Here is a 25,807-nt window from a genome sequence, read left to right as displayed (position 1 = left end):
GGCAGAGAGGCGGAAGGGGACTACTCAGCTACCCCCTCCCACCCCCGGCCCCTGAAATTCAGTCCTGGTATCTCCGCCAGGACCAGCTGTTGATACTGTCCTGTGGGCTTGGGAGGGAGAGACTCTCCAGTTAATTTGACTCTGAGAATCTCTTCCAGGCACTGGTTCAATTCCTGGTCAGGGCACATGCCTGGGTTTCGAGCCAGGTCCCCGGTTGGGGGCATGCGAGAGGTAATTGATCTGTGTATCTCTCACCCATCAATGTTTCTTTCCCTCTCTGTCTCCCTCCCTCCCCCTCTCTCTCAAAGCAAATAAATAAAATCTTAAAAAAGAAAAAAGAAAAAGAATCTCTTCCAGGAATTGCCAGTCTACTCAGGCACCTCTTAGCTGATGGATGGGAGAATTTGTTCATCTGCAGAAAGCCCGGTAGGGCGATAGGGAGATACCTGCATTTCTCCCGACCTACTTGTGGCTGAGGACATCAGCTGTGAACTCAGATGTCTTCCTGAACACAGTAAACATTTGTTCCCACCTGGCATGTCCTGGACAGTCCAGTCCAGTGGGCTCCTGCGTGGCTGTCCTCTGCCATTGGGCCCCTGGGCTGAAGAAGCATGCAGCGCCACAGCCCATTGGTGCAGCCACACACCAGCCCTCCCACCATCACAAAAGCCTCTTCAGCGGCCCCACTGTACCTCCATGGGTGACCCAGGGCTCCTCAGGTCAGCTAGGGACCGTCCTGAAAAACGTTTGATCTTTAAAGCAGATACTAGGTGGTGTTTAGGCGCCGTGGTGGAGCCGTAAGCAGTGATGTTGCGGGACCTTTAGTGGAAAAGAGGCAAATGAGGGACAGGCTGTGAGCCAGGCAAAGGCTCTTGCTAGCAGGGCCCTCTGGGGCCTGCCGGGGGCACCTGCAAGGCCAAGGAGAGCAGACTGGGTTCCGATAAATGATCAAAAATCAGGGCTCAAATCTAGATGGCCTGTGTCACGGAGCCTAATCCTGGAGAGAGAGAATTTGAGGCAACCTCCATGTTTTTAAATTGAGCAGATTTATTGAGCACCAACAGTATACCAGCATCCGTCTCAACACTGATGACCCGAGAGTCCAATCCACCCGTGGGTGTCAGGACCCTCCCTGGATGAGGGAGAGGCTGCTGTATGACCAGAAATGGAAGGAATGGCTTTGTCCTGTGGTTCCTTCTCTACACAGTGGCTGCCGCTTCCGACTGTGGCACCAGAGGGCAGGGCAGGGACCACCCCTCCACCCGCCCCGGGCTGTGGTCTGTGCTGGGCTTCCCTTCCCTTCTGTCTGTGTTATGGGGGCACCTTGCATTTTCTGCTTTTGCTGGGTGCTGCTGACATCCTTCGGGGTCAGCTGAGGGTGGGTCACTGAAAAAGGGTGGGACCAGAGAGCATCCAAGGTGAGCTCTAAGGCAATTCTAGGGGTCCGTGCCAGGACACTGAACTGAGTGTGCTGATTAAGGATAAAGATGGATGGGGCCATCCCTTGTCGGCTGGTCCATTCACTTCTGCCTCATTGATTTTTGCTGCTCCTGCGCTTGTCCCCCACTCCCTGTTCCTTGGAGGCTGAGTCAACACTTCCACGTTATTTCTCTCCTCCTCTCTAACATTAGCCTGTTGCTTTACATCATCAGTCACTGATTGTGAGTCACGTTTCTGGGTGGGAGGTGGGCAGCTAGTGGCCTTCTAGGAATCCTCTTGGCAGAAGGAAGCCCCTCCCTGTGGCTCTGAAGTCACTGGCATGACCTGAGGAGCCCACCACCGTCTTGGCCTCATGCACCAGGGCGGCAGGGGCCGCGGACCTGGATTCTCTGTGGCGGACTGTGGCTGGGCTCTTAAACCAACCTCCGTCTAGCAGAGCATTGGCGCGCTGCAACTCTTGAGCCAAATCAGGCCCTCCTCCTGCTCTTGTGAATGAAGTTTTATTGGAACTCAGCCACTCCCACTCCTTAGGTATTGTCCACGGCTGCTTTCACGAGATCGAGGCTTCGTTGAGTAGTTACCATGGAGACCATGCGGATGGCAAAGCTTAAGATATTTATTATCTAGCCCTTTCCAGAAAAAGTTTGCTCACTGGCCTAGAATTACAAGAGACCATGGTTTTATTTACGTAAACTGGAGTGGAATACTGTAATTCGGAATATCCAGGGTGTATGGCGCAAGATTTAAGGCTTTCATAGACAGGGATGGCTGAGACTGAGGCTTCGGTGGGAGTCTGAGGCTTGGAAACAGCTGCCTGGAGGGCCGTGTGGGGGGCGTTCCGAGGGTGGGCCTGGGCTGGGTGGGCACTTCCCGAGAGGTGCAGATGGGCTGTGAGTAACACGGGCGAGGAGCACCGGATCCTATGGGAAAGGAGCAAGGCAAATACATGCTTTTCCCCAGAGGTGACAGGCACCGGGACAGTGTGGTATGGCCTCCGCAGGCTGCCCCTGGCGTTGGTGCGGGTGGGACTGTAACCGCACCCTGCTGGAGTGGGAGAGAACTGAGGCTGCACCCCCAGCCCTCTGCAACGGAAGCAGACCACCGGCAGGGAGGCCCGAGGCCAGGGGGAGCTCCGGCCTCAGTGACGGCGCCTGCGCACGGTGCAAGGCCAGCACCCAGGAGGAGTGTGTGCAGGGAGCACTCCGTGCTCAGCATCCCGTTCGCAGGGGAAGGCGCATTTATTAACGTGTGCGGCCAAAATGCTGCTTAAAATGTTACCCGGTCTTGAAAAGTGAAAAAGCCAGGGTGGCAAGGCCCGTTTACTGGGGAAGACAGTGGCAAGTGTAGCTCCTGTCACTTACACACACGCACACACACAGCCCTTAGATGGCGGTTTTTAAAACTGAAGAACCCTAAGGCCCCCTCCCCACGCTGTCTAAATCCTCTATCACTCCGGAATTTCAGTGAACGGCTCCTCCTCAGCGAGCCCAGTAAATCCAGGTGGCGGAGGGATCCTCCGTGGCCCCGCACTCCTTACGGTGCGTGTGTGTGGAAAGGCGACTGCACATCCGGTTGCTGGGACTCAGAACGCTATTTAAATGCATCGAGTGCGACTCATGCTAAATGCTTATAAAGTACACGGGCCACTTCAGTGTAAATCCAGATTTGCAGATGTGGCAAGGCATCCAAGTGCGACTGGAGACTGACTCGTTTCCAGCTGCCTGACGCACTACCTGGAAAGGGGCGCGGGTCGCTGTGCGCTGGTGATGTGAATCTGTCTGGAAAATCCAGCATGCTGTACAATATGTTACTGTGCATTAATTTCTCCTACAGCCAGTATCTTCCCCACATTCAACATTTTGGCTTTAATTGTTCTTCCCTCCCGGCACGAAAAACTGCCAAATCAGCTCTGGCTGGCTAGGTTTTCTTTTCATTTCAAATAATTGTATGGAGCACTTGAGTTGCATAAACGCACTAAACCATCTCTCAAATGGTATTGAGTATTCTAAAAATATATTTTACGACTTAAGCTCGAGCATTTATTTGCATAAAAATGCCAGCATCTTCCCAGCCAGTCCCTAGAATGGGCGGCATGGTGGAGGGGCTAACGATCCCATGAAACAGACCATCAGGCTCCAGACAGACCTGGGGAGGCTGAGCTGTGTGTCTGAAAAAGAACCAGAGTAGAGGGTGTTCAGATATAGAATTCCTCTGGGTCACTGTCCCCCGGCCCAGCCAGTGCAGGGGGCGGAGCGACGTCTCTCCCAGTCCGCTGGGTGTTGGGAGCACCTCCAGGGAGCTCGGAGGACCACCCTGTGAGTGAGGTGGCGCCAGACGCTGGGGGAGCAGCAACCCCTGTCGCCAGGGAGTGGGAAGGCCCTTTGGTGAAGAGCGGGAGGGAAGCCCAGGGAGTCTCGGTGGTCACCCCACTGCCAGGGGGCAGCGGTCCTCCTCTGGCACCTGGGTGCTGGGAGCAGTGGCCGCCCCCTTCGTAGGGGAGGGGCGTTTCCCAGGTGCTGCAGAACCTACTGGGTGCAGAGTAGGCAGAGACCACCGACAGGTCCGAGGAGGACAGCTGCAGGCCCGTGTCCACATCCGTCTCCTGGGACCCCTCTAAGTCGTCAATGGAGAGGAGGTGGCCGTGTCTCCACTCCGGCGCCCAGTGCCCCGGGGCACCTGTGCCCGAGTGACACCGCGGGACACCCGAGCGGGCTGGGGAGGGGTCCTCTGTGGGCAAACAAAACAAGGACTTGCTCCTCTGAAACACGGACTTGCCGGGGGCGCTGCTGGCTGGTGGGGCCAATTCCTGCTGGGGCCGCGCAGGCAGAACCGGCTGGCTGGGCCCCGGGCGGGGGTTGTCCGGGAGGGTCTGCGGGCCGCCGCCAGGGGGGTGGCCCGGTGTGGAGGAGCTCGGCGAAGGCGCGCGGTGAGGCTCCTGCTCCGAGGAGTGGCGGGCTCCGCTGGGCGTAGGGCACTTCCTGTGCGCCCTCTGCGCCTGTAGGGGGAAGAGGGCACATCCCGCTAGTCACCCGGGAACCTGGAAACTTCAGCAACGTCGTGGCAATACATTTTACTCTCCAAGCTCTAAAGCAGAGACAGAGGCAGCAGAGCCTGGGGTGATGCCAAGGAGGACCTAGGGGGAGACGCAGTCCCTTGTCACAATGGTGAACGCCTCTCCAAGTCCACATGGGAGTGGCTCAACAGACGAACCACAGGAGTGAGGGCCCACTGAGAGGAGATAAGAATTACCCTTAAATGCAAAAAAACAAAACAAAACAAAAAACCAACAACAACAAAAAACCCTTGAAAGGTCTTTCCCTCCGACCACAGCCCACTGTTGGGGAACGTTCCTGCGGAGAGGATGGGAGCACTGCGGCCGGGAGGTGCGCGGACAGTCTCGGATCAGACTGATGGGGGACTCGACTCCAGCACCGTGTGATCACAGCACGCGCCCCCCACCCCCCTCCCCAGCACTGACCCACTGCTCGGGCTCGGGGTGGTAAATCTCCAATGAGTGAGGGGCCAACAGGAGATCAGCGTTTATTTACTTGCTCCTAGGAAGCCTCTCAGGGGCCGCACCCCTGAAAGCAAGCTGTGACTGCGGACTGACCCCTGGGATGCCCCAGCTGGCCACTGGACCAGGAGTTGCACCCTGAACGCCTCATCCCTGTCCTCCTCTCTCCCCATCCTCCCTGCAGCTCAGCAGGAGCCTCTTTCTGTTGTGTGAGGCTGGGGCCCTCTGCTGCGCCTGGGTCTGCGTCTCTCAGATTCTTCCTCTGGTCTGGCTGGAAGCCCAAGCCTGCAGGGCAACCTGACGTCGCAAAGTTTCAGTTCAGTAACAGATTTGGGGATAGTGGGTCTGGCTCTCTTTCGCATAGGATCACCGGTCTGATTTATGGATCCCGGGTATAAGAAAAGCGTTCTGACTCGGTTTACATTACGCAGGCTGAGACAATGTACCCCTCCCCCCATCCGCCTCCCTGCTCAGCAGAAATCCGATGTTCCCATAGCCACTTGGAACATTTTGTTCAATGTCATGTACCTGTATCGAGTACCTATTACGCAGAAAGGTGAGGAAACTGCGATGAGGAGGCCTCAGTCTGTGACCACATGAAACTTACGTTTCATTGAAAGGATAGAAGAAAAAGACGGAACTCAGACAAGAGAACGTGATGGCAGGCACAACGATAGGGCTACGGGGCTGAGACCACCTGCACCCAGAGGGAGCGGACAGGACACTCCAGTGGGGGGGGCTCTCTGGGAGCCTTCAAGATGGGCAGCTGTCCTCTGGCAGTGGCACGGCTGGAGAGAGCGGCCAACTCAGGGAATGAGGGGTGAGCGAGGGACTCAGGGGGCAGCAAGCAGTGTGGCTTCATTGGAGATCCAGGGTGTGCAAAGCAGGGATTGAAAGGGCAAGTTGGGAATGGAGTGTAGTGCTGGGGAAGTCCACATCCTTTCCCTCCTTCTGGCCGGGCCTATTCAGTCTTAGTTATGTTTCTTCTACATGACCATTCCTTTCTTTGACTTCTAAGGTCTTTATTTGCCTAATTCCAGATATCGCTCAATCCTGTAAACAGACTGGCTCATTCTTTCAGCCAACAGCTGGTCTTTTCCACAGAGCTTCTCAAACTGGTGTGTTTGAGCTTTGAATGCGTTATTGAAGGCATGCTGAGATAGTAATCTTTTGGACTAGCAGCCTCTTGTACCCCATAAATATTATCATTATAGTTTTCTGTGTGCTCTTTGATGTGAAAAAGGTCCAGGGGGCGAGACACAGATCATTTTAAATCAGAATTGGTCTTAGCCCCAAATTAACACTACCGCGTGTAAGTGCGGTAAAGGGGGCCACGGCGACCAGTGAGCGGCACTGGGTGGGGCATGCTGGGGCACAAGGCAGGGGCGGCTGATGGTACAGAGGAGCGAGGCAGCACCACGCAGGGGCAGAGAAGGCCTGCGTCGGGCCCTGCTGGTGCTCTCCAGCGCCACCCTGAGGCAGAAAGACAACTCGCACAGGCCAAGGATCGGCCCTCCTTTTGGTGCCAGTCCCCTGGTGGCTGCTTCCAGCCTCTCCTGTCTGCTTGTCTGACTTCACCAGAAACACTAACCAGATGCTGAGGATGAATGATGGTAGATGTTTCGGGAAACCCTTCCCCCAGGGGACCTTTCCAGAGGGAAACAACACCCTGTGCCCTCCTCCCAGGAAACCTCCCCGCTCCCCTGGCTTCTGGCTGTCCGGGCCTGCCCTCCAGAGCTTCTCCATGTGACAGCAGCAATGGACCTCGGAGTGGCTTCCTTTCTCCTTGAAGCAGTGCAGGCTAGCTGACTCACTGGAACCCAGTAGTTCCCTTCTTGCTATTTATGGAACTTTTCTAAGGAACAGAGAGCATTACATAAATAAATCTGCTTAAGGCAACCAGCCAGGGAGATCTGGTTATGCCCCTGCACCCCCTTCTAATAAGCCCTGAACTGCAGCGAGAGACCCATGGACTTCTCCTGCAACTTCAAGCACAGGCAGTTCGCAGCTGGGGAGGTTAAGAGTTCTGAGCTGAAGCATCTTTTTCAAGGAGCTGGGTGTCAACAGGCTCACTCCCTGGCACAGGGACAGTCTCTCCAGTGGAGGTGACTCTGCCCCTGTCCCAGCAGCCTTGGCGGGGTACCACAGGTCATTCACGGTGTCTCGTGGTCATTCATGGTCAGTCTCTCTCACCTCCTCTTTTTGAGGAAGGTCATTTCCTCTTGTTCTGTCCTTGGCAGAAACAAGCAGTGTGGCCTCGTCTGCTGCATGAAGCACCAGCAATGGGCCTTTTAACCTGGGGCCTACGATAAGGGGCGGCCTGGAAGAACCTGGGCAGCGGGCTCACGTGAGAAGTCAGATTTCTGTTTTAAAGATACAAACATCCCATTTTGCTTGTCCTTTCCCTGTCTTCTGAGTAGTTTTCCTAGACTTACAAAGACTACTACCTGCAGGCAAAGCCTACATTGTCTTTAAAAATATTCTAAATATTTTAATTAAAAAATATTTACTTACACTATAGTAGACATGTAACATTGTATTAATTTCAGGTATACAACATAATTTGATATTTGTATATAACTTGAAATGATCACCACAATAAGTCTAGTTAACCCCTCACCACACAGTTAAAATATTTTATGAGAATTTTTAATCTGCTTTTCAACTTTAATATGCACCACAGCATTATTAATTTTAGTCACCATGCTGTGCATTACACACCCAGGACTTACTATCTTATAATGGGAAGTTGGTACGTTTTGACCACCTTCACCCCCCACCCCTGGCAACCACCAATCCGTTCCCTGTGTCTATGAGTTAGGGTTTTGTTTTTTTTTTAATTCCACATGTAAGTGAGCAGATACCGTATTTGCCTTATTTCACTGAGCATCATGCCCTCAAGGTCCATCCATGGTGTCACAAATGGCAGGGTTTCCTTCTTTTTTAATGGATGAATAAAATACCACTGTACATATGTCCTACATTTTCCCTACCCATTCACCCATCAATGAACTCCTTGGTTGCTTCCCTGTCTTAGCAATTGTAAATAATGCTGAAATGAACATGAAAGGTGCAAGTATCTTTTTGAGTTAGTGTTTTTGTTTTCTTTGGATAAACACCCAGAAGTGGAATTTTTGGATAATACTGTAGTTCTATTTTTAATTTTTAAGGAAACTCCCATACTGTTTTCCACAGTGGTTGCACCAATTTACATTCCCACCAACAGTGCACATGGGTTAGTTTTCTCCACGTCCTTGACAGCACGCGCTACGTCCTGTTTTATAATAACTATTCCAACAGGTGTGAGGTGTCTCGCACTGTGGTATAGGTTTGCTTATCCCCAGTGATTAATGACTGAGCACGATTTCATATACCTGTTGGTCATGGGAATGTCTTCTGTGGAAAAATGTCTATTCCGATTCCTTGCTCATTTTTAAATCACTTTTTTGGCTATTGAGTTATATGAATTCTTTATATATTTGGGATATTAACCTCTTATTAGATATATGATTTGCAAGTATTTTCTCCCATCTGGTAGGTGGCTTTCTCGTTGTTGATGGTTACCTTTGACGTGCAGAAGGTTTTAGTTTGATGTGGCCCCACTTGTCCTTTCATTTGTTGCTTGCGCTTTTGGTGTCAAATCCAGAAACAACCATCACCAAAAACTGATCTCAAGGAACTTATCATCTGTGTTTTCTTGTAGAAATTTTATTGTTTCAGGTCTGACATTCAAGTCTATAATCCATTTTGAGTTAATTTATGTATGTGGTGTGAGATAGTGGTCCAGTTTAATTTTTTGTATGTGGCTGCCCATTTTCCCAAAACCTTTATTGAAGAGACTGTCTTTTCCCCATTGTACAGTGTTGCCTCCTTTGTTGAAATTAACTGACCATATATGCATGGGTTTATTTCTGGGCTTTCTATTCTGTTCTATTGATTGATGTGCCTGTTTTTATGCCAATACCATACTGTTTTGATTACTACAGCTTTGTACTATAGTTTGAAATCAGGAGGCATGGCGATTCCAACTTTGTTCTTTCTCAACATTGCTTTGGCTATTGGGGGCCTTTGATTGTTCTGTATGAATTTTAGAATTGTTTATTCTGTCTTTCTGAAAAATATCAGTGGGATTTTGATAGGCACTACACTAAATCTGTAGATTTCTTGGGATTGTGTGGACATTTTTACAATATGGACTATTCCAATCCATGAGAATGGAATACCTTTCCATTATTTGTGTCTTCAATTTCCTTAATCAATATCATGTATTTTTCAGTGTGCATACAAACATTTCAATTTGGTTAAATTTATTCCTTTGTATCTTTTATTCTTTTGATGAAATTATAAATGGATATCTTTCTTGTCTTTTTGATAGTTTTTTAGGGTGTAAAAACACAACAGATTTTTATATGTTGATTTTGTAATCTGCAACTTCACTGAATTAGTTCATTGTAACAATTTTTTAGTGTGGAGTAGAATTTTCATTATATATGATGTTACCTGCAAATAGTAATGCTATACTTCTTTTAAACTGGATGCCTTTTTTTTCTTTTTCCTGCCTAATGGCTCTGGCTGGGACTTGTAATACCATGCTGTGTAAGAGTGGTGAGAGTTGAAATCCTTGTCTTTTTTCCTGATCTTAGAGGAAGAGCTTTCAGTTTCTCACCTTTGAGTACGAGTTAGCTGTGGGCTTGTCCTGTGTGGGCTTTAGATGCTAACATATGCCCACTCTACATCCAGGATCTGAGAGGGTTTTTCTTTTTATTACAAATGCATGTTGAATCCTGTCAAAAGCTTGTTTTGCATCTATTGAGATGACTGTATAATTGTTATCCTTTTTTTGGTAATGTAGTAAATAATGTTGATTGACTTGTGAGTGCGGAACCATCCACATATCTCAGGAATAAAGCCCACTTGATCACGGTGTATTATTGAATTCTTACTGCTGTTATTTTGTTGAAGATTCGTACATCTCTGTCAGTCTGGACAATTGACTTGACATTTTCTTTTCTTGTGGTGTCCTTGTCTGGTTTTGGCAACAGGGTAATGCTGGTGGGTAAAGTGCGTATGGAAGTGCTCCCCCCCCTTCTATTTTTTGGTAGAGTTTGAGAAAGCTAGCATCAGTTCTCCTTAAATGTTTGGTAGAATTCACCAGTGAGGGCATCTGGTCCTGGACTTTTGTTTTTTGGGAGGCTTTTGATCACTCATTCAATTTCCTTCCTTGTAAATAGAATGTTCAGATTTTCTATTTCTTCATGATTCAGTCTTGGCAGGTCAGATGTTTCTAGGAACTTATCCATTTCTTCTACGTTTCCAGTTTGTTGACATGTTCTCTTATATCCATTGTATCTTTGTGATAGCCATTTTAACATCTCCTCCTTCATTTCTGGTTTTATTTGAATCCTCTCTTTTTCTTGCTAAGGTTACCTAAAGCTTTGCCAATTTTGTTCATATTTCAGAGAATCTGCTCTTACTTTCACTGATCTTTTTTATTGTCTTCTTTTGGGGTCTCCATGGCATTTATTTCTGCTCTAATCTTTCTACTAAATTTTGGTTCATTGGTTACTCTTTCTCTAGTTTCTCAGGGTGTAAAGTTAGGGTTAGGTTGTTTAACTGATATCTTTCTTGTTTCTTGAGGTGGGCACTTATTGCCATGAACTTCTCTCTTAGAACTGGCTTTGCTGTACCCTATAAATTCTGTTAGGCCATATTCCTATTTTTATTAGTCTCAAGGTATTTTTTTAAGTTTCTCTTTTGATTTCTTCTCTGACCCATGGACTGACTGTTCAGTAACATGTTTCATCTCCATATACTTGTGAATTTTTCAGTTTTCTTTTTGTAGCTGATTTCTGGTTTCATACTATTGCGGTTGGAAAAGATGCTAGAGCTGATGTCAATCTTCTTAAACTCATTAAGGCCTGTTTTGTGGCCCAATATGTGCTAATCATATCACACTGCATGCTCTCCGCACCTCAGGGGAAACTGCACCGTGCTGCCTGCCTCCCGCACTGCGCTCCTGACATCTGAGCCAACCCCTCCACAGGAGCCTCCTAGGCTAGAAAATGAATCAGTGGGCTGAAGTCCCGGCTGGGACTATGCAGCTATATCCTCATTGGAATCCTCACTGACCAATTAGGACACAGCTTTTTGGACAGTGCTTTTGTGAACATTTGGAGTCCTCATCTGCATGAGAGTAGACCAGTCAGGGACTTGGGACAGGCTCTCTTCTCCATGTAAGCCAGCTTCCCCTCTGTCTTGGAGGAGCATACTTTTCAGTTTCCATTGGAGACTGCTTGTCCCTGGCTGGAGCTGCGACATCATCTGAGCTCTACCACTGCAGTTGGAACTGTCTTTCTGCACCGGAGTGGAGCTATAACGCCAGGGCCCCCTGGCCCGGGCTGTCTTGCCCGAGCCACCTCACAGTCTATGTCCCATACCTGTGCTATGGCATAATGGACCTGCATCACTATTGAGCTGTCTCACAGCCGTGCTCTTCCGCAGCCAAGCTGTATCACAATCGAGCTGTTCTAAAGCCGGCCTGTTCCACAGCTGAGCTGTTTGCACTGAATGCAGTCTCCCCCTCCACCCCATCCCAAACTGGGGACTCCTGCTGCTGTTGAATAGATGAGGAGGACCTTTGGTCGACAGTGGCATGCTTAGATTCCATTCTATTTTTCTTTGTTTACATAGGTTTTTGCTTTGGGGGACCATGAGGCTTACAAAAATAACTCACACTTTTAACAGTCTATTTTAAGTTGTTGAAACGTTTGAACAGATTATAAAGCTCTACATGTTTACTTTCCCCCATGTCTTTTGGTTTTGAGGTCACAATGTACATCTTTTTACTTTGTGTTTCTAGTAACAAACTATCATAGCTATAATTATTTTTACTATTTTTATCTTTTAACTTCCACATTAGCATTATAAGTGATTAACCCCTCTCCTTTACAACATTAGGTTATTCTGAATTTTACTATATATTTACTTTACCAGTGAGACTTGGCTTTCACATAGGAGTCCTGCATTTCTCCTGAATGTTTACTGTCAGCATGATTTATGAAACACCCTGCCACTGACTGTAAAACACAGGGGTAGGCGGAACTCCTGTTTATATTAACGAAGGATCATCAGTGGTTAAGTATCACTGATTTAAGGATTTCCAAAAGAGAAATAGTTCAAAGAACATATTTTAGAAGCAGCTGACAAATAATTAATAACTTAAACAAATATGCCATTTTTGAAATTAGAATAAAAGGAATGAGGAAAGCCTATGTGAACAGTGGAACATATTAAAGAAACCCCAATATCCTCATTTAGGGAGTCTCAGAAGGAGAAAAGAAAGAGAGAAAGGGATAGAAATATAATTTAAAGCAAAAATGGCTGAAAATGTCCCATATCTGGGGAGAGATATGGCCATCCAGGTACAGGAAGCTCAAAAATCCCCAAACAGGTTCAACTCAAAGATCCTCACTGACATACATTGTAACCAGTCTCTCAAAAGTCAAAAACACAAAGAGAATCTTGAGGGCAGCAACAGAGAAAAGAGTCGTCACACACAAAAGAACCCGGATGGGGCTGTGAGCAGACTGCTCAGCAGAACCTCGCAGGCCAGCAGAGGGGGTGACACATTCCAAGTGCTCGGAGAAGAAAACCTCATCCAACAATACTTCACCCAGCCCAGCTGCCCTTCGGCGATGAAGGAGAGGTATGTACCCAAACAAAAGCTGAGCAGATTGATCACCACCAGACCTGCCCTACAAAAAATGCTAAAGGGAGTTCTTTAAGCTGAAACAAAAAGTTGCTTATGAAAATCTATTAAAGTATAAAATACATGGGTAAAGGTGAATATACAGTCAAATTTAAAATACCCTAATACTGCAGTGGTGGTGTGTAAATCACTTTAAAATCTTGCATGTAGGTCAAGAGACCTGCATGTGGAAAATAATAGCTATAATAATATGTTAATGAACATGATATAAAAAGATATAATTTGGGATATAACATATTGTGGGGAGAGAAGTGAATGGGTACAACTTTCTTATGCATTTAGTTATAACTATAACACATAAAAGCCTGTTGATAAGCACTGAACAAAAACCTATAATAGGTTCTCAAGTGACAAAGAAAAAAAATCAAAGCAAACTACTACAAAAAAATCAACTCCAAAGAAATTTAGAAAAAAGAAGAAACTAAAGAAGAAACAATTAGAAAGCAATGAAAAAAATGGTGATACTAAGTCCTCAGCTATTAATAATTATGTTAAATGTAAATAGACTAAATTCTTCAATTCAAAGAACATAGACCGGCTGAATGGATAAAGCATGTTAACTACAAAAGACTAACTTAATCATTAGGGACACTCACAGGCTGGTAATGTGAGTGGATGGTAAAAGATACTTACAGCAAGTAGAAAGCAAAGAGAGCAGGGGTACTTATATCAGACAAAACAGATGTTAAGTCAAACTGTAACTAGAGACAAAGAAGATCATCATATACTAATAGAGAGATCAATTCATTAGGAGAATATAATTGTAAACATATATGCACCCAACATTGGAGCACCTAAAATATTAAACAATTATTAACAGATCTGAAGGAAATAGGTGGCAATGCAATAATAATAGGGGGCTCAAATATGCTATTTTCAACAATGTGTAGATCACCCAGAAAGAAAATCAATAAGGAAGTAGGTTTCAATGACACTTCAGACCAAGCAACCCTAACAGACACATGCTGAGAATTCCATCCAATGGCAGCAGAATACACATTCTTCTCAGATGCAAACAAAACATTCTCCGGGACAGATCACACGATAGGTCGCAAAACATGTCTTAGCCAACTTAAGAAGACTGAAATTATACCAAGTGTCTATTCCAACCACAAGAGTATAAAAGTTGGAATCAGTAACAGGAGGAAAGCTAGAAAATTCACAAATATGTGAAGATTAAATAATATACTCATGAAAAATCAATGGGTCAAAGTAGAAGTCAAAAGGGATATCAAAAATATCTGGAAAGAAATGACAATAAAAGCACAGCATATAAAAATCTATGGGGTATAGTACAAGCAGTTCTGGCAATAAACATCTCAAATAACCAATCTCAATTTATATTTCAATGAACTAGAAAAAGGAAAAACTAAGCCCAAATTTAGAAGGAAGAAAATAACAAAGATCAGAGCAGAAATAAGTGAAATAGAGACCAGGAAAACAAAAGATCAATAAAACTAAGAGCTGTTTTTTTGAAAAGATAAACAAAATTGACAAACCTCTAGCCAGATTCATGGAGCGAGGACTCAAATAAAATCAGAAATGAAAGATTACGACTGATAGCACAGAGATACAAAGGAATATGAGACTATTATGAACAATTATATGCCAATAAACTGGTTAACATAGAAAAAAATGGATGAATTTTTAGAACCATAACCTACCAAGACCAAATCATGAAGAAATTAAATATCAAAACAGACCAGTAATGAATAAGGATATTAAATAAGTAATCACGCACTCCCTCCCCCGCAAAAGCCCAGATGATTTACTTTGGTGAACTCTACTAAACATTTAAAGAAGAATTAACACCACTCCTTTTCAAACTCTTCCCTCGATTGTGTAGGGAGCAGAAGGGATGTGTTCTCTCAAAGATCAACTATTAACCCCACATGCCTCCAGCTCTCTTATGTGGAGGTGGATGTGAATGGCGTTCTGGTTCTGCTGAGCTGGGCCGCCCGGCATGTCCTGAAGAGGGAAATGGCTGGTTTCCCAGCTGGTGCTTCTCTGAACTTCAAGTGTGAGGTCCTTAGCACCTTTTTTGTTTTTCAAAATGTACACCTACTGTTAATTCAGGGATAAGTGGGCATCGTCTCCACTCTCTGACATAAATAAACAAAAGTGGATTCTCAAAACTCAAGGGCAGTGCAGCTGCAAGGCAGAGCTAGCTTCCCCCACCAGAAAGGGAGCCACACCTACGATGAGGCAATGCCAAGGGGTCAGGTCTACTAAACATCTTCAAAACCCCCCGGTGGACTTGGCTGAGGTGCCATCACTGCCAGTCACCCCGGTGCTCCCCGGCTGCCCTCCGCTTCAGCCCCCACACCATCTTCGGGATCAGTGAGCGCATGCATTTGCCACAACAGACACTGGCCGGGTCCTCCAGACGAGGCTGTTATAAAATCCTGCCGTGAGGAGCAGAAACCAGAGCAGAATTTACTGTATAAAGCAGACCAGTGTTTTGCGATCCTGGCTGCACCCAAGAATCACCTGGGAAGCTTTAAAACAACAGCCCACTCCAGAGCAACTGAAACAGTTTCCGGGTCAGTCCCAGGCACTAGTGGAAAAGCTTCCCAGGCAATGTTCATGGGCAGGCAGAACAGGGAGAGCTGTTTCAGGCCAACTTCCCGATTTCCTCCTATGCCTAGGCTTCGTTTCTCTTGTGCCTGGGGCGTGGACCTATTTTTAGCACTACTAAAAATGATACTCTGAATAACTAGGTAGTATAACTTTTCCTGACTAGATAGCTTCAGATTGGTGCAGCCACTGTGGAAAGCAGTATGGAGTTACCCCCCAAAATTAAAAATGCAACTGCCTTATGACCCAGTGACCCCACTTCTGGGAATATACCCTAAGCATCCTGGGACACCAGTCAGAAAAAACACGCCTCCCTGCATTCACTGCAGTGTTATTCACAATAGCCAAGTTTTGGAAGCAGCCCAATTGTCCATCAGTAGATGCGTGGATAAAACAGCTATAGTATATTTATACAATGAAATACTACTTGGCTGTGAAAAAAAAAAGAAAATTTTACCTTTTGTGACAGCTTGATGGACCTGGAGAACATTATGCTAAGTGAAATAAGCCAGTCAGAGAAAGACAAATACCATCTGATTTCATTCATGTGTGGAATGTAATGAACACATTGAATTAGTAAGCAAAATAGAGACAGACTTACAGATAGAGGGCAGGCTGACAGCTCTGGAGGGGCTTTAGGGGGATTTGAGGGATTAAGCAAAAATGAAAAAAAGAGAAAGAACTCATTGACACAGACCACAGTGTGGTGATTGCGGGGTGGGGGAGGGGGGCTTAAGGGGTCTAAATGGCAGTGGGAAAAAATACAACAACAAAAATAAAATAAAATTTTGACCAAGAGAAAAAAAGAAAAAAAATATGATAAAAAACTCCTTACTCTCTGTGATGTAAACTCTTGCAACCGTCTAGATCCAAGAATCTGTGATTCTGAAAAAGCTGTGCAAACCGACTCAGACAATTGTGCCTGGTACAGTCTGCCCTGAGCAGACTAGTGGGAGAGGCAGGGCCAGCACAGGAGTGCTCTTTTCTCTGGGTCTGACTCTGACCCCCCCACTGTGTTAATTAGATTAGCATTCACTTCCCCCCCTTGCTCTGTACAGTTATTTTGGCCAAAGTACACTGAAGTTGCTCTCAATTAACCTTTGTCTGGAAAATGATATGGATAATGGAAATTCTGAAGAGTGAGTTTCCACCGCCACATTCCCCTCGCAACAATCTTTTACTTTTTTTCTTATCTGCAAATCTATTTTAATAATGAAACTTACTTTTTAGCCTTGAATTCTCATCAGTGTTAACCACTGCTACGGCCTACTTAAGGTTCCCCTTACGGTATCGTCTGCCTACTCATTTAAAACAGAGAACTATTGACTATATTTGTAACGCCTGTGCCAGGAACAAGGCTGCCTACATCAGAAGAGATCAACTCACTGCCCCGCAGAACAAAGACCCAGGCTGAACCGAATCTCCACCCAGCCCTCCTCGGGGCACATGGACGTCACTGTCACTGTAGACTCCAAAGACCAAAGACCGGTCTGATCTTCTCCAGGAATCTGCCTGGCTGGGGAGAAGTGCTAGCTGTTGAGGTTATTCTTGTCATCACAATGCCTCTACTTAGCAGAGAATTTAGGACAGCGCCTCAAAGTTTTGTGGGATAATAAGAAGTGTGCCAGGAATATGTCAAGAACTCACTATCGTTGCTCCTCATATCCTCAGGTGCTCTCTTGGCCAGAAATGTGTGTGGCCTTTCTTGGGTGGTTGAAAAGAAAGCAAAAATATTAAGTTAAAAAAAAATCTTGCCTTTAAAGTGCTTATTATTCAAGACACAGATGCAGCCCTGGCTGGTGTGGCTCAGTAGACTGAGCACTGGCCAGTGAACCAAAGGGTTGCTGGTTTGATTCCCAGTCAGGGCACATGCCTGGGTTGAGGGCTGAGTCCCTGGTAGGGGGCGCATGAGAGGCAACCATACATTGATGTTTCTCTCCCTTTTTTTCTCCCTCCCTTCCCCTCTGTCTAAAAATAAAATAAATAAAATCTAAAAAAAAAAAAAAAAAAGACACAGACGCAGAAACAGAAGGACCTAAAGTTGGGACAACTTGATAGATATGCAACGAGTGTGTCAATTAAATGAGCATCTCCACTGAAGATACGATTGGAGGTGATGTACACAGATACAGGAGCAGCCACTTCAGGCTTGCGTTTTCAGATGGGGCCACAGCCCGACCTGTAGTCCACTGGCCACTTGCCTGAAGAGTTACAAACCACCTCTGATCTGCTGCGGCACCAGGGCTGAAGGACCAAGATGGGCACAGGGTCACTGCCCCAGGTTGGGTTCACCCTGGAGGTGCAGGAGACCACTGAGGGCAGGGACCAGATCCCCACTTCCATGGGACCTGGGGGAGCCCTGGGTGAAGAGGCCGCTCCTGGAAAGTGGCCCCCTGGATTGCCTCACGGGGCCTGGACTCGCCCAGTCCCGTAGCCGGGTCCTTGGCCTGCCACTGTCTTCCGGACCAGGTCTGATTCACACTTGGACCAGTTCTGTCTGGATGGGGTTAAATGAACCTTCCATCGGTCACTCAGTTACAATTCTGGAATACCGATGTAGGTTTTCTGACCTGCTTTTGTGCACAGAGAAATAGCCAAAAGCTACTCTTAAAAAGTTAATATCCAATTAATTAAAGTTACCAATGTCAAGCCCATGTCTTTCTTAAATTTACTAGGTTTAACACTCAAATCTCATTACTAACTAACCTAGCAAAATGTTAGCAATTAACACATTTTTAAAAGGGCTCTTTCAAGCTTAATTAACTAATTTCCTTTAATATCTTAAACTATTGATTTTCTTTTTTAAGTTAATTCAGTGTTCTGATAAACAAAACCTTTCAAGTACTTAAATAAGTTTTGTAAGTATAATCAATCAAAAATGGCAAATACTGAATCCTCCTAAATGTTTCAATGTTAAAAATTTACTAAAGCTTACCCTTATATTCCTCAGCTTAAAATGGTGAATATCAGTCAATTCTAAACTACATTCTAAATTGGAAGCACATGTTGATCTCGTTTTAACAGACCAAACTCCTTAAAACACCATAAATTCAATTCAATTCTGTTCTGTTCTATTCTATTCTACTTTATTTTATTTTTATTTTATTTTTCCATTACCATTTATCCCCCCAGAGATGTTTGTGTTTTCAGACCTGGATTTTTTTTTTCCCAATCAAACAATGAACACTGGGTTTCTCGTTCTGCTTTGGCTTCCAGGAAGCTCAGCACTTCACCCCCGATTCCTTTCTCTCTACCCTTTTCTACATGCTTCCTGATCTCCTACTCAGGACAAGTATCCTGAAATATATATGTACTTAAAATGTTTTTAGAAGTAAGGCAGTATATAATGTAAAAATGCCAAATCAGGAAATAGTGAAGAAATAAAACTAAAACTAAATAGCATTATATAACATTCTCAGTATGACAACGTGAGAGAGGCTGTTGACTTGCTTCCTTCCCTAAGCAGATGAGAGGTATTTGCAGGCTCCCCAGAGTGTCTGTCTTAGCCAAGGTCCCTCCCACTTACAAGTCATTGAGTCCGAAGCCCATTTAGAAAAGCTTCCCTGGCCACAGGAGAGCCCCGCTATGAGACACCATGGCGATGCTGTTCATCACAGTCACTTCAGCCAGGGGCTACACAATACCCTCCTATTTAGCGGGGTAAGCTCCTTCTTCAGGGCTGCAGGGAGGTCCAGGGGCGGGGTGGGGGGCAAAGAGGCCAGGGACCATTCGGGTCCTTTCTGCTCCGAGTAGAACTAGCAAGTCCAGCCATTTCCTTCCTCTGCAGGAGAGTGGGCCCGGAGAGAGCAGTCTCTGCCTGACCTGCAGGCAGGTGGAGTCACCCTGGGTCTCCCGGGAGCTGGGGCACCATGGTGACACACGAGCCAACAGCCTTCAGAGGCAACTGGGCAGAGCGCCCTGTGTGACAGGCCTGGGGTTTGCCCAGGCTCTGCCTCCCACTGCTGCCTGCCCCTCTCCTCGGCTGAGGCCCTTCACACCTTTCCTTTCCCTTCAGGGTCTACTGTTTCCCCCTCCCAACCCTTGGTCCACACAGCAGAGGGAGGGGTGGCAGCCAGGGGTCACCCAGATAGTAGGGTGAGGGCCCCTGCCTCGGGCCTGAGACTTGCTGGTGACCACTGACCAGAGCAGGGGCCACAGAGGGGCCAGGAGCTCCCTTCCCTCCCCTCCCCTGTGCCTGGGGGATGGTTCTAGATGCTGAGGCCAGCTGGTGTCTGCACTGTGGGGCTGGTTTTTAAGAGCAGGTGTTTGCTGAGAGCCTGCTGTGAGGGGCAGTGACAGGTGTACTGCCACACGTTAACTGGGCTGTCACACCTGTGCCCGTCCAGGCCTCCTTGGGAAGCGTGCAATTTCTTTGAGGTGACAGAAGTCCAAACCAGTGGAGCCTAGACCTCTGGGAGGCCAAGCTGGATCTGAGTGAGAAGAAGGAGACAGAGTCCCTTTGCACAGTGTTCCGGAGGGTCCTGGGCCTCACTCTCTCAGCATGAGGCCAAAAATCAGGTGAAGAGTTCCTTAAAGTCAGAGTAACCTTGGACCTTCCATTTGGGAGGGGAAAGGCTGGTGGTGGGAAAGAGAAAACTAATCAAAAGGTCTGAAGCCCATTTAGCAAGTTTCCTTTTGTATATTTTTGGGATAAATGAGGAAGAAAAAGTGAAAAAAAAATTTTAAAGAAAATTGACATATACATCTTATATGACAAAAACACTGGGAAAAAAATGTGCCAACGTGCTCTGGTATGGTGGGAGTAGTAGAGTGATTTTTTTTAAAAAAATTCTAATTTCCAAATTTTGGGGGGTAGTTTGGTTTTATTTCTTCCTTATAAAAATATTAACATGGGAAGAAAATTCACTGGAAATTTCCTTAAAACGTGTCCAGTGACCCTTTCCCAAGCTTAATGAAACCAGAAGATCCAACGCCATCACCTCCTCCTTAAAACGTTTATGAGGAAGTCGTTTTTCAAGTGATCACTGAATTTTAACCACCTACTACCCCACCGTGGAAGGGTGGAAGGTAAGGCGGCACCAGAGTGAAGGAGAAAACAGCTCTCTTCTTACTGAATGGAATACTTTTCACAATTTTCGTAGATGGGTTTTCCTTTGTTGGGGGCGGTTGGGGGTGGGGGAGAAGAATACATTGGTCAAACTCCCTAAGTGTGAGGGATGCGTTCAGGAATCTTTCATAGCAAGCGCCCCAGGATATGAGCGCCCCTGTAATCTCCAGGAGCCACTAGTGTTTAAGGGAGCGCCAACACCGGTGGGTGAAGAGGCGGGGAGTGGGCGTGGGGTGGGGCTGGCAGTCGCTTGCCTGAAGCATGTGGTCACGATGTACAGTGAAAAGAACCCATGGAAAGTGCCCTCCGCCGTGGTTCGGGTGCCCTACGGACACCGTGACCCAGTCTGAGGCCGCGGGTGCCTTCTTTCTCTGACCTCGTGGCTCTGTAACAGGGGCTCACTCGGGGTTCTAGCAGAGCCAACCCACTTTTCCCCTTTCCCCCCAAACAGACAGACACAGACGGAGCCCCCGCCCGGGGTACCTGCAGAAGGATCCTGTTCCCGTCGTGGTCCTCCGTCTGCCAGCGCCCCTCACTGATGGGGCTGCAGGGGTTGGGCAGCAGGGGCACGAGCTCGCCCAGGTCCTTGACGCGGAACTCCAGCACGGCGGAGTCCGTGGGGGCCGGGCTCTGATCGCAGGGCAGCCTCTTGAGCGAGAACTGGATGTCCACCTCCAGGTTGGAGAAGATGGGGAAGATGCAGAAGTCCTTCTTCCGCTGGCTGGGGCTGCGCCTGAGGATCAGCTCGTAGAACTTGAGGCTGTCGGCGTAGTGGTCGTGGCGGCAGTAGACGGTGAAGCGCACGATCTCGCGGCCGTAGTGCACGGGCCGGACGGCCCACAGCGGCGTCCCGGGCGCCAGCGTGAAGAAGTCCTGGCTGCCCGGCAGGTAGGGCAGGAGCTTGCCGGGCACGCGCTCGGTGTGGTGGTGGCGCCAAGGCGGCCGCCGCAGCGCGCGGTGCAGCCGCAGGATGTGCTCTTCGCCGAAGTCCTCCTGCAGGAACAGAAGCACGGCCAGCGCGGGCTGCGTCCCCCGCGGGGCCCTCCTGCGCCTCCGGGCCGCCCTGCGTTCAGACACCCGGAACAGCTGCAGGTCGGGGTGGATCCAGGCCAAGACCTTGTCGATGGCCTCCTGCAGGGGCTGGGATTCCCCAGGATCTGCAATGATGTGGATGCTCACCAGGAAAGGGTCCTGCGCCTCCTCCACAGAAAGCTCACCTGGGGGCACAAAAAGAAAAACAAACAAAAAACCCCAAATAGTGACTCTTGTCATTCAGCTGTCCCGTGATGATATGCAAAACCTCGGCAGGACGAGAAGCTAAATTCTAACTGAACTGGCTCCATGATTGTTATGATTTTCTGATCCCAAGTTCATGCGCAAAAGCTACTGTCGCAGGACCCCAGCAGCCCGCGAGCTGAAGAACCATCGCAGCGAATGGTTCCCAAGCTGGGCCGGGTCAGGAAAACTTGGCTGCTGCACTTCACCAGGTAGAACATATTTTCTATCAGGCAGTACAAAGTCAAGTCTCCACTGATCGGGAAGGGGTAACAGGCTCAGTGGAGAAGATGCTGTAGCGGTAAGTGCACAGCTCTGATTCACAGATCAAGCCCTAGCTGACCAGGCCTCCTGCCCACAGTGTCCTGGTCACCTTGTCGCTGCAAACACAGGGAAGGACAGTCCAGGGACAAGCACAGAGTTCGCGTTTCCGAGCTTACTGGGGCTACAGTTAGGGGCGGGAGTCTCAAGGTGGCACCATTACTGCCTGTGTAGTGACAATTTCAGGCCTCTCCTCCGGCCATGTCCACCCAGAAGCCTGTGCAGCCTAAATGGGCCAGTGACCCTCCCTGTGTCCTCTGGCAGGGCATTTGGAGACGGTGACTGTTTAACAGGGCAACACTTTTCAATGGGGTGAACGGTCTGCTGGCCACACCAGCGTATTTATAATTCACAAATATTCAGCATATTTTATCAAATGACCTGATAAAAGTCTTGCTCTTTTAAAAGATGCGCTCTATTTGCATTTATATAGGCTTTGTGATTTATCCAAGGGCAGTCGAGAAATCTTTTTATTATTTATTCACTCATTTATTTATTTTATTTTCTTCTCCTGGATGAGTGAGAAGTGTGATGACGTTTTGCTGCGCTCTGCTAAACCCCACAAAAATTATATAAGTATAATGAATAATGATGCTTTGCTCAGATGCACATTTACTGAGCATCACCTTGGCAGCAAATACGCTGCCCCCTGCTAGGAATACACACAGTCGTACTCTTACTGGACCAAGGTCAAGGCCAATGTTTTATGAAATCACAGTAAAAAAATCTTTTGTAAGACACTGAAGTTATATTTCAACACCCTGCTTCAATACTATGAGATACTTTTCAAATCAGCTGTTTTATTGATAGAACTTGAATGGCATACTTTCTTTTCTTTCATTTATAACAATATTATTTCATTTATTATGTTTTTTCCCATTGCCATTTATCACCCCCTCCCCTCTGCAATCACCACACCGCTGTCCATGTCCATGAGTTCTGTCTCTTTTTTTTATTTTGCTCAATCCTTCCAGCCCCCACAATCCTCCCAACCCCCTCAGAGCTGTCAGCCTGCTCTCTATCGATGAGTCTGTCTCTATTTTGCTTGTTAGTTCAGTTTGTTCATTAGATTCTGCATATGAATGAAATGATATGTGACTTGTCTTTCTCTGACTGGCTTATTCCACCCAGCATAATGTTCTCCAGGGCCATCAAGGCTGTCTCAAAGCGTAAACTTTTCTTTGTTACTGCCAAGTAGCGTTCCATTGTATAAATGCACCATAGCTGTTTTACCCACTCATTTACTAATGGGCACTTGGGCTGCTTCCAAATCCTGGCTGTTGTAAGTAGCGCTGCTGTGAACATAGGGGTGCAAATATTCTTTTGAATTAATGTCTTAGGTTTTCTCAGATAAATTCATAGAAGTGGAATTGCTGAATCACAGGCAGTTCCATTTCTAATTTTTTGGGGTATCTCCACACTGCTTTCCACAGTGGCTGCACCAGTCTGCATTCCCACCAACACTGCACAAGGGTTCCCCTTTCTCCACATCCTCGCCAGCACTTGTTGTTTGTTGATTTATTGATGACGGCCATTCTGACAGGTGTGCAGTGATATCTCACTGTGGTTATGATTTTCATTTCTCTGATGATTAGTGACATTGAGCATCTTTTCATATGTCTGTTGGCCACTTGTACGTCCTCTGGAGAAGTGTCTATTCAGGTCCTTTGCCCATTTCTTAATTAGATTATTTGCTTATTTGGGTGCTGCATTTTAAAATTTCCTTATAAATCTTGGATATTAACCCTTCTAAGTTGCAGCAGCAAATATATTCTCCCACTCAGTGGGTTGTCTTATTGTTTTGCTGATGGTTTTCTTTGCCATGCAAAAACTTCTTAGTTTGATATAGTCCCATTTGCTCGTTTTTTCTTTTGTTTTCCTTGTCTGAGGAGATATATCAGAAAATATGTTGCTATGGGAAATGTCCGAGATTTTACTGCCTATATTACTTCTAGGATTTTTATGGTTTCAAGTCTAACATTTAAGACTGAGGTTAGTTTGGGTGCCAACCTCAGACACCCAAGACACATGGTACGAGCCACCCAGCGAAGCTTAGTCTACATCGGCTGACCCAAAGCATGTGGCTGTTTTAAGCCACTGTTTGAGGGTGGTTGTTACATCGCAATAGTATAGATGTAGGCAGAGTCTTTGGGTGTACAGAAGAAGCATGGATTTGGGAGCTACTCAGGAGGCATGCCTGATTGCCACATGGCCTGGGGGTGGGAGCAGGAAAAGCAGGAGGCGTATACCTTGATATTTCTAGCTTGAGCAACTGGTCTGATGTTGATGCTTACCTGAGCTAATGAATTTTGGAAGAAGGGCAAGTCTGTGGGGAAAGATGAGAAGTTCCACTTTGCCCATGTTGGCTAGAGGTGTCTGAATGACTTCTAGGAGAAAAGTCCCATTGGCCATGGGACCTGCGCATTGCTTAGGTGATGGGCTGACTTTAAAGACGGGCCAGTTACCTTTGGACCATATTCCCGCCTTTGTGCAGCTGTCTCATAAACATATGCCCGCGTATTCATCTGAATCAGGGAAAATTCATCCTGATGGCTCAAAAGACAACCTGAATTCATGGATTATTCTGTTCCTTTTCTTTGCTTGCTCTTTCTGCTCACCTGGCCACGTTCTGTTTCGCTGAACATTATTTGCATCGCTAGCAGCAGAAGTGCAGGAGAAACGAAAGTGGTGAAATGCCAACCACGGAAATTTCCCATCAGCCAGGAACTCCAGTAGTGAGAGGAGAAGATACCACAATCATCTAAAATGCACATTTCGCTTTTCCGCAGTGCCCTGGTCTCCCAGCAGTGGAGACGTGTGACTTTGCGGAACGTGAATGGATGCTCACGAGAGAGGAAAAGGGGCAGAAAGGCCTTGAACAATTTCAGGACAAAATTTACTCGAGAAAATTACAGACGGTTTCTGTGAGGTGGGGAGGGGGGAAGAACACGTGTTGCAGAGACAGTGTCTGGGAGAGGAGACTGTCTGAGCCGGCAGGTGATCCTGTTTGGATCCTGCCCCAAGCTCAGGTGCGCGTGTGGCCACGTACCTGCAGGGACACTGCTCGCTGACACTTGTGTGGCGTTCACTGTGGGCGGGTTGGTGCTTTCTTGCTGTTTTATGTATATGAACTCATTTGACCATCATGGCTACCCTGGGGCGGGGGGGGGTGCTATTATCATCGCCATTTGAGAGAGCAGGAAATTGAGGCACGAAGGGGTGAAGCAACCTGCCCCTGTCAGCTAGCACACCAGACTTGGTGTGCAGAGTCACACCACTGAGTGTGCTCACGCTCTCTGCTGTATTGGTGTCACAGCAGAATGAGCAGTGGTCACTCTCCAGCCATCTCTGACCACATCGCTACTATCCCACCTCTCTCTACGCCTCTCCTGCCTCCTTCTAACTGGCCAGCTTCTTGGCTGCCAGCCAATAGCTTCATGTCTTGGGCACCCATTTACATGTCCTTCTCCTGGCCCTGGGTCCCTGAGGAAGAGTAACCCGGAAACCACATCCCTGATGGCCAATGCCCAGGTCTTTACACCTGAGTACCACCTGCAGAGACAGTGAAACAGGCCAGCACGCAGGTGGGTGTAGCAGTGAAAAGAAGGTGTTAGCCTGCTACAGAGAAAGCCTGCGGGCAGTGGGCGCGGCCTGGGTGCACGCAGCCTCTGAGTCTCCGACACAGCACTCCAGGGTGCTCAGCACCGGCCACTTCTGTCAGCTGCACAAAGGTTTCCCAGAGAGCAGTAACAAAGGCCACACTGAGCCTGCGCGGCTGAGTGAATGTTCACAGCTTTGCTAAAGGGCAAGATGCCCAGCCTCGGAGCAGGGGGTGGGCTGACAG

General features: G+C 47.3%; 1 protein-coding gene across 1 annotated transcript in view; it reads right to left on the bottom strand.

The window, feature by feature from the left end:
- Positions 1–1,037: 1,037 nt before the first annotated feature.
- FAM124A (family with sequence similarity 124 member A) overlaps positions 1,038–25,807 on the bottom strand; it is a 46,532-nt gene continuing 21,762 nt past the window's right edge. The window contains exons 3-4 of the mRNA XM_053916777.1: positions 20,851–21,584; positions 1,038–4,435 (exon numbers count right to left, since the gene is read on the bottom strand). Of these exons, the coding sequence (XP_053772752.1) occupies positions 3,635–4,435; positions 20,851–21,584 (1,535 nt within the window). The 3' untranslated portion in view covers positions 1,038–3,634. The remainder of the gene's footprint in view (positions 4,436–20,850; positions 21,585–25,807) is intronic.

The sequence above is a fragment of the Desmodus rotundus genome, chromosome 13, assembly GCF_022682495.2.
Source record: "Desmodus rotundus isolate HL8 chromosome 13, HLdesRot8A.1, whole genome shotgun sequence".
Classification (NCBI taxonomy): domain Eukaryota; kingdom Metazoa; phylum Chordata; class Mammalia; order Chiroptera; family Phyllostomidae; genus Desmodus; species Desmodus rotundus.
Note: the sequence above shows the minus strand (reverse complement) of the source record. Positions and strands in the feature narration are given on the sequence as shown.